We start from the raw sequence: 10,000 nt of genomic DNA, 5'->3' as shown, positions 1-10,000 counted from the left end.
CCGTTTTCCGTGCGCAAAATGCCTATATTAAACGAGAGAGAGAGAGAGAGAGAGAGAGAGAGAGAGAGAGAGAGAGAGAGAGAGAGAGAGAGTTATACCAAACCCTGTCCTCAGAGAAGCATTATCTTTAGGGGCTTGTTTTTGTTCTGCTTATATCTACGAAAGATTTCAAAGTCTGTGAAGTCCCAGACTTTCGAGATTAAAACATAGTCTTAAGAATATCCTTATCGTTCTTGGAGAGAGCAGGGCTTGGCATGACTCTCTCTCTCTCTCTCTCTCTCTCTCTCTCTCAGACACAGACAGCAACAAGTTATTTAATGATGTAATCTCTTTGTTATACCTATATTTATTATTAGGCCAGTTATCATAATCCACAATTCAGATGATTCTTACATCATTCTCATTTCTAACAAAGAATAGGAATAGCGAGAAAAGGAATAACTTGAGAGAATGGATAACTTTCTAGATTTAGTCTTTCCGGAATCACGAGGAAAAATATAATAATTAATGTTGGAAAAGAATGAAAATATTAAAATTAAGCATTCTTTTTTATTTTTCCTGAAATATTATTATCTAAAGCTTAGTACTTATGCATTATTTATATTATATTTTTTTTATTTTGTCGGAATTGTCCAGTTTAATTTTTATATCTGAACGGTATGTTCTGTGCTGGAATAAGTTATAATAAAATAAGTTATAATAAAAGTGTTTCAGCTATAAAGCTTTTAGAGTGTCAGTTGTATGATATTTGCCTAGCATGAGGTTGCTAGCCCCTTCCCGTCCTTCAACCTGGTTGCGAGCTACCGCGGTCGACTAACCACTAGTTACTCGAGTTATCGGTTAGGTCAACAACAGACACAATGGGGCTTAAAGGAACTTGCCTGAGGCGTTCTGCCTCGCCCTGCGGAAATCGAGCATGGGACTTTTGTTAGAGAGGCAGCCGTCTAACCTCTGGGCCACGAGCACGCAGATATATGATTTTTATAATACGGAATTTCAGAGTATCAGGATAAAGTATTTTCATCGTTAAGTTAAGTATACCTTAGTTTAACCAGACCACTGAGCTGATTAACAGCTCTCCTAGAGAGGGCTGGCCCGAACGAATAGATTTATTTTACGTTGCTAAGAACCAGTTGGTTACCTAGCAACGGGACCTACAGTTTATTGTGGAATCCGAACCACATTATAGCGAGAAATGAATTTCTATCACCAGAAATAAATTCCTCTTATTCTTCATTGGCTGGTATTTTCATCGTCACAGAACACTTTTAATATTCAAATGCAAAGTTTTCAAAGAATTGAAAATGAATTCATTATGCCAGTCGGGTTCAAATTTTCAAACTTCGAGACAACTGTGTATTTTCAAAAGTAGCCGAGTAATTAAATTTTTAAAAAAGGCAAAGTGTTAGGGGATATTCATAACATTCTTCAAAGAGCGAAGTTTTTCCTTTAACAAATGAGGAAAACTTTTAGCACATTTTCGTAACATTTCTTTTCAGGCTTTCACTATTTACTCCACCTCCTTTTATTTTGTTCCATTCGTGTCAAGGGAGGTAAGGATATATTGCATCAAAACGTAAAACAACTTACAATGCAAGGTGGTTAATGATAATAATAATAATCGTATTGCAATAATAATAATAATAATAATAATAATAATAATAATAATAATAATAATAATATACTTTATGTTTTAGTTCATGGCCAACTGCATGAATTCAATACTTGAGTGAAGGGTCAAATAACTTAGCAAGATGGTAATCAGTAACAGTTACACTAATAACTATTTCCATTATGAACTGCAGTCGCCAGTGCAAAAATCTTCGTTAGATATTCCAACTTCAATCCCGTGGTCCAGTTCACTTGCTCTGTCTAAATACGACATCTGTTTGGTATTCACATTTACCGTGAATTCATTTCGTTGTACTTTTTGTTTAACGAAAATATTTTTATGCATTTTCAGATTAGTTAATTCAGGCCTATTGAAACTGCATCCACGTCTTCTCTCATGGGATGGATGCAAATATTTCAGTTGAATTCGTACGATGCATCCCATGCGTTTTCATAACGGACATTTCAGAGTCATGGAAGAATGAGAAAGTGATACATGTTACACACACACACACACACACACACACACACACACACACACACACACACACAGAGAGAGAGAGAGAGAGAGAGAGAGAGAGAGAGATGGATGATTTTCGGGGCGGGGATAAGGGGAGTAGGGTGGATGCCTGGATTGTTGGGACTAGCGAGAGACTGTGAGTAGCAGAGTCGTGTACCTATATTGCCATACCCGCTTGCTCGCCCCTACCCCAACACACAACGGCTCGCGCCCTTGATAACTGTACTCTCCCGTGAGAGCAAACGTTGAGCCTGTTTTTCAAGATCTTTAAGTATGCCAGATTACACAAAGGAAAAAAATAATCCTTAGCAATATCTGAAAGATATGAACAAATACAAGTAGTTTGTTGGCCGTTGGCTGAACAGTTGAATTTTAGACCATCATTATATGATTATATCTGGAGTGTAAAAAAAAATAATAAACGGCATTTTGACGTGATATTTGATATTAGTCCATAATATGGATTGAGGATTAATGCAATATCCCCATCTCTCTCACTCTCTCTTCCTGTACACACACACACACACACACACATATATACATATATATATATATATATATATATATATATATATATATATATATATATATATATATATATATATATATATATAATCCTTGTGAAATTATAATTTTAGTCACCAAATCCACTATGAAACGCTGACTTCGCAAAATATGGAAAAAAGCAGTATAGATATCGTTGACTTATCGTAGAAAGGAGTGTTAATCTAAACTTAGTCTGAACATGGGCGTATAGTACATTAAAGTTCTTTAATGTACTATACCCATAACAGATTATATAGTGCTGATCGGATAACAGCTATACCGAATGGTTTTGTTTTTTACAACTGCATCCTTCATACCTCCCTTTCTAAATGGCTGGTATCCGATCAGCACTATACAATCTCTTATGTGTATTCACTGTGGCACAATGATTTGCGTGTTTGAATGATAGCTATACATGCTCTGAGGCTAAACAGGCTCAGATGTGGAGGGCAGGACATAGTGATACCATATTTGCATGGCAGTATCTCAATGGCATTCATAGTCATTTCTTTCATTTTTTATTTTCACATGTGGTTATTCCTTCACATTCTCCTTCTCTTGGTTCCTCTCGCACCATTCCCTGCAGGGGAAAAAAAGTCAAAAGGAAAAAAAACAAAATCATGTTTCCAACAAGTCTAGACCGATGGCGAAGATGTCTAGACCAATAGCAAGGAATCGTCTCAACACAACGAATCAGGATTTCACGATGAGGCTTCTCACCATGCAACTCTCACCCACCACCCCATTCATTCCCCCACCCCTCCCAAATAACCCCTACCAGCACCACCTCATCCTCCCGGTTGACCTTCCACATCCTACGCTTTCTTTCTACCCTGCCGTCTTTCCAGATGACTGCTGCCCCGTCATCCTCGGGCCATGCAAGCAGGACCCACTAAGCGCAACTTACGCCAAGTCGAGTCGAGACGGGTCTCCACCAAAACCGGTTCTCCGTCGTTGGTGATGACGAAGGCTCGATTTTTTCTATTGCTGACATTCCCCCCCCCCCCGACGTTTTTTCCTCTCACTCTCGCTGTTTCTTGATGGGGCTCGTTTTATCTCGCTCTTGACAAGTTGATCAGATGCAACATTCGAGAATTTTTTTGTATTAACGATGTCATGGTTAATTCATCTCTCAAAACTAACCTACGATCAGCTGTCACTTTCTACCCAGTGCTAGGTACATCCTTTATTGTAGCATCCCACTAACATACGTATTCAAGTGACTCAGAGCAACGTCATAAAACGTCTGTTTTCTAAATCAACATGCAAAAGGAATTTAGGCGCATGACTAACTTGGACAGCAGGAATCTTGATTTGCGTGAGTGACCCATCATGCCAAAATGTGCTTGGATCTCCTTTTGTACTTTGCTTGTGTCAGGCATTTTGCAGAAATGATGTCTTAACCAAATATTCATCCGATCACCAAAGAATATTTATTTTCGTCCCTAACTGGATCTGTAGTCAACTGAATATGTATTTTAATCAATAACTGGATCTGTAGCCATCTGAATATGGATTTTTATCCCTAACTGCCTTTATAGTCAGCTGAATTTGTATTTTCATCACTAACTGGATCTTTAGCCACATGAATATGTATCTGCATCACTAACTGAATATGTATTTTCATCACTTGCCGGATATGTAAACAAATGCATATGGAATTTTCATCACCAGCTGGATCTGTAATCAACTGAATGTGTATTTTCATCATTAACTGGGTCTTTATCAGCCACTGGATATACACCAGCATCATCAGCCGGATCTGAATGCAAATTACCAACTGGATCTGTATCTAGATCACCAACTGCATTCATCTTCTGAATAATGATAACAGTAATAATATATTTATCATCAACTGGATCTCTCTGTTTGCATCACAAACTGGATCCGTATCAACATAGAAATCTGGATCTACAGACGGATCAAATATTCAATTTAGGCAATTAGGGGTTTGCTAAAATAATTTCTTAATAGTCCAGCAATGAAATTTTAGTAGTTTAGTAACACAAGTCAGGCAGAAAAATGGACAAAAGTACTTATAGAACGATTAATCACCAGTGATTCCATAGCGCCCCTTCGTAGATTTACTAAATAAAGAAAAAATAAGAACAAACAAACAAGCGTGAAAAATAAACGCTAAGACTCAGGAGTTTAGTCCCTGACTTATCGTTAGCGTTCTTAGACTGTTTCTTAATAGTGGTCCTTTTACAGATAAGAGAAAAATAAATAATTAAAATGAACGGAAACAAGGATTTACCTGAATCTGTTGACGTCATTCCCCAGAGCTAGAGTTACGCACTCATAGGCTGTGCAGTCAAGATATAGATTGAATTAACATGACTGGAATATATATATCAGTGTATATACGTACACGCGCGCACACATATATATATATATATATATATATATATATATATATATATATATATATATATATATATATATATAGAGAGAGAGAGAGAGAGAGAGAGAGAGAGAGAGAGAGAGAGAGAGAGAGAGAGAGAGAGAGAGATCACAATAATTGCCATAAAATACAATCTCTATCTGCATCTGAAGCCAACTGTCTTCTTTATTTTCCTACCACAGAAAGAGTAGCGTGAAGAGTGGAGCCTATTATATGGAATTGAGTGGCTAACTTCTCGTGAATAATCGATCGGAAAGATATGTGATTTAGTAGTTCATAGTGTCCCATATTTATAAGGGAACTAAAAAAATAGGTTTAATTACTTCTCGATTCTATATATTGTCAAAGAAAGCTTAAGTATCATCTTTAGAAGGAGAGTTTTCTGTTAAGTCTTGGCCGAATGAGCTCTTGATTTATCAACTGTTTGCTCGGAGGCGGGTAAACAAGTAAAATAAATGTCACACTTGTAGTCTAGTTGAACCAATATTCGCAATAAGTAGTCATCAGACCAAGTTGAAAATGTAAGAAAGCAGTGGCAGTCATTATAAACGCCCATATGATTTTGTTAGTCTGCTGTCTTTTGAACAAGAACATAGTACAATAGAAGGCTGTATCTTTAAAAAGAAAGAAGAAGAAGAATAGTTCTTAGCAGGCGTCGGAAACTCTTCGTGAATACTTAGGAAGATTGTCATGCTCAAGGTCTAGAGATATGTATTCTCTAGGCCTTGGTCATGCGTACTCGTCCCTCTCCTACAACTGCAAGTTGTCTTTGGGTATTTTCTGAGCTCAAGTGCTGCACTTTATAGAACAGTCGGGCCTTTGATGAACAAGTTCGAACAACTTCAGCAAGGGGTTGGGGGTTCAAGGGTGGGACGATGATCCACACAGGACAGGAGGTCAAGACACGAACCACAAATATCCCGCGAAGTTACCCAAGAGAAATGGCGTTTTATTTTCTCGTTGATGTTTATTTCTGCTGTAGAAATGGTGATAGCACTGTGGTCGTATCAGAATGGCGTAGATTATTATTTAAAAACAAATTTAAAAACGTATCCCTTCGGAAAAATGTTAGGCCAAACGGAAAGAACAGAAGAATCTTCATCTGGCGACATGTGGCAACTAGTGGCACGTGAGGCGCACGCGCGGCTGTTTCTCCCAAGTGGTTGGCGACTCAAGTAACACTCGTCTTATTACACTTAATCCTCAGAGCCCCCTCGGTCTAATATGATGCCCTAGTTGTCAGATGATGCCCTTAAAACGTTTCGCGGAGAGAGTCATTTCTATAACGAACGTTAATTTAGTTCATAAAACTCTCGGAGTGAAGTCGTCGAACTAAAATCCCGCTAAACGTGGGCACACAAGTGTGTTGGTAGACCCAGAAAGGGACGGAAGTGGAAATGTTAGCCTTTGCCCTTCCACTCGAGAAGAGGTGGAGAGACGGCTGCCTTCAATTACTATTTCCTGAGGACAGTGAATTCCGAAGGAACGACGAAATTAGAAATATCGAAACCAACACGTTTTACCCAACATACTAAAGAAGACCGTGTTCCTGACAAATTTTGTGCTGTATTATGCCAATAATTCACACTTCTTTCCTATAATCCTGCCATACATTTCCACGGCTTTGTAATAGGCCATTCAAGTCCCCACCCTAGTTATTTATACAGTACAGTATATTATATATATATATATATATATATATATATATATATATATATATATATATATATATATATATATATATATATAATTACATCGCGTTTTCTTATCTAAGTGTGGTGTTAGGACCAGAAAACTATTGCCTTCTCAGCAGGTCTTTAGAGATGCAGCTGCTGGGCCTATGGCCCTCTCCATCTTTGCTGCAACCCAGTGCTGTCAATAATTGCCAGTAACATACAGTAATTGTTAGTAATAATAATAATAATATTATTATTATTATTATTATTATTATTATTATTGGTGAAGAAATCCACAATAATGCCATTGTAAATATTATATATTAAATACACAGACACACACACACACACACACACACACATATATATATATATATATATATATATATATATATATATATATATATATATATATATATATATATATATATATATTTACATTGGCCCAATTGTGGATTTCTTCACCATTTTAGTGACTCGTGCAATTATTATTATTATTATTATTATTATTATTATTATTATTATTATTATTATTATTATTATTATTATTATTATTATTATTATTATTATAAAAGAACCTCAAACTATTCTGTACAAATAGAGGAGGAATACCAGTGAAAAGTTAAAAGAAACAATATTAAAAAAAAGTAATTTACAACTGTTCAGAATTAAAACAAAATGCCACCCTTTAGATCCGGACGGAAATCCATGAGACGACATTTGACAGACCAGTTTATTAATCTACATCCGTTAATATGCGTTATCGTCTTCCTACGTCGCTCAGGCGTGCTTGCATTTAGATTTGGGTAGTGCGTGGTCAGAGTACTAAATTTTGATATGACATTCTTCCTCAGCAGACTATACAGTAAACCCAAGAGGGCTGCAAAGGGAACTCCACCTGGAGAGAGAGACAAGTCACGGGAAAAGGTGATAGATAAATAAATAAACATGAGGGAATAGAAAATAAAGCGGATACATCTGAAGTTCAGGAGACGTCAGCAGCAGCAGCAGAGAGCAGGAATGAATTTGCTCCTCGCTTAAATATTTGAAGATCAGAAGACCCCACAACTGCGCTAGGCAAACTTTTCCACATTTTAGTCATAGGCAAAATAAAACTCACAGCAAAATGAGTAGTATTAAACCGGATAATACAAAACTACCCCACTGTTAGCAGCAGCAGTAGCAGCCTGCCTTCATCAACATTCTAATGTCTCTGCCGATGTGATTAGCATACCAACAATATTATTATTATTTGCGTGCATAGCAATTTTTATTAGCCTTTAGTTGGTCGCTATCACTGATGCTTTATTAGTTTTTGTCGGCCCATGTAATTAGTATTCACTTACAATAACTAAATGCATCGCCAAATTGATAACTGTATGTCAGTGTGTACTCCACACGTGTTCCTGCGATTATTATAACCGTAATTATTATTATAATATCTATTAATAATTTTTTAAATCTTGTAATGCATTTTGCAACATCAGTTGTGAATGCTTTCTGTACTTGTATTACGGGCTGCTCTAGGATCAAGAGCCCGTGCCAGCACAAGGGTGGCTTAATCCAAAGCAGAATCCAGTTCCATATATATCAATATTATTATTGCAGTGGAGAAACAAACCCACTGTTATGTGTGGGTACATATGTGATTGAAAAGGGGGATCGGACAGATTTATTTTTAAGTATAATTATCTACTCATACATAACTGTGGATTTGTATGTCCACCATAAGACTCATGCTATTATGAATATTTTTAAGCAACCAATTATTATTATTATTATTATTATTATTATTATTATTATTATTATTATTATTATTATTATTATTATTATTAGGCTCGGTCTTCGACTTCCAGAATTATTTCTAACGTATAGACCTACATTATATCAAACGATAGAACTACATTATGTCTGTCTAAAAATTTACACTTCTGTGATATTTCTACGAATTTGGGATAAATGTTGCTTTTTATTTTCACGAAAATCTGCATTTTTCAAATGATTCAATTTCTCATGGCATAATTTGCTTTTATTCTACGAGTACATTTACATTTAAATTACTTCTCCCTACTCCGTTCTTTTTACTTTAGCTGGTCCGCTGGTATAGTGAGCAGTATCGTGATATGCCACTCAGATGTCGCGGGTTCGCGTCTCCCCCAGGGCGATGAAAAATCACAGGCTCTGTATCATGATCAGTTACTGCTGCAGCGTGGGGTCTGCTGTGCTAGGTTGAAACCAACATTCTTTCGAAGCTTGAATTTCAAGTCAGTGGCTCCTTTGCTGTGCTTGTTCCATGTGAATGGGTTTCATCTACTGAAACAACAATGATTTTAATTTTTACTTGTAAAAACGAAGCTTCTGATAAATACGCATTTGATCGAAGCTTGCGAATGAACTGCTCTAACAAATATTGAAATGACAAAGAATAGGACCAATATGGACCAAGGCAGGCAAAGTACAAGTTATGCAATTTTAAAAATAGCTTCTTGTAAATATTCTGCGTTAACCGAAGTAAGGACACTAAATTAACTATGTAGAGGGTCTGCTGTAGATACAAGGGATGGAAAATTAAAGAAAGTCAATGAAAATAAGGGCAATATCTAAAGCAAATTAGGAGGAATTGAAGTACTAACCCATCATGTTGCTAGAAATGACAGATGGATGTTTGTCTTTTGAAATCCTGTAAGGAAAAACAGAAATTTCTGAATAGGAAGTCGTGTTATTATAACCATTTAATTGTTAATGTTTGGTCTACTGACGTACATAGTCATGTTTGGTGTCTTAATAATAATAATAATAATAATAATAATAATAATAATAATAATAATAATAATAATAATAATCACATGAGTCGCTTAGATGCATGTGAAGGAATCCATGCTGATGTAATGTGTTTATATATATATATATATATATATATATATATATATATATATATATATATATATATATATATATATATATATATATATATACATACACGTACACACACACACACGCTTATGTCACGAATAATAATAATAACATACATTATTTCAGCTCTTGCTGATAAACAAATAAACAATGCAGTTACATAAAAGACGATACAAACTACACCAGCCAGATAAAAAATAGTAACAGTCCAAAAAAGACTTTCACAAATGTTTTTTCTCATCCTGGAAATTCATGTTAACGTCTGGTCTTGGTCAAATGGTAATTTGAATGTGGTGGTGGTTCAGTGGTATGATTCTTGGCTGCCAATCG

General features: G+C 35.9%; 1 protein-coding gene across 6 annotated transcripts in view; it reads right to left on the bottom strand.

The window, feature by feature from the left end:
- Positions 1 to 10,000, bottom strand: part of LOC136832047 (transient receptor potential channel pyrexia-like) — an 84,656-nt gene that overhangs the window by 44,718 nt on the left and 29,938 nt on the right. Inside the window, exon 1 of one of the 6 annotated variants that reach the window (XM_067092568.1) lies at positions 9,391 to 9,412. The exons of the other annotated variants lie outside the window; for them this stretch is intronic. Within the exon in view, the coding sequence (XP_066948669.1) occupies positions 9,391 to 9,397 (7 nt within the window). The 5' untranslated portion in view covers positions 9,398 to 9,412. Of the gene's footprint in view, positions 1 to 9,390; positions 9,413 to 10,000 lie in introns of those variants that run through there. 6 annotated transcript variants of the gene reach the window in all.

The sequence above is a fragment of the Macrobrachium rosenbergii genome, chromosome 49, assembly GCF_040412425.1.
Source record: "Macrobrachium rosenbergii isolate ZJJX-2024 chromosome 49, ASM4041242v1, whole genome shotgun sequence".
Classification (NCBI taxonomy): domain Eukaryota; kingdom Metazoa; phylum Arthropoda; class Malacostraca; order Decapoda; family Palaemonidae; genus Macrobrachium; species Macrobrachium rosenbergii.
Note: the sequence above shows the minus strand (reverse complement) of the source record. Positions and strands in the feature narration are given on the sequence as shown.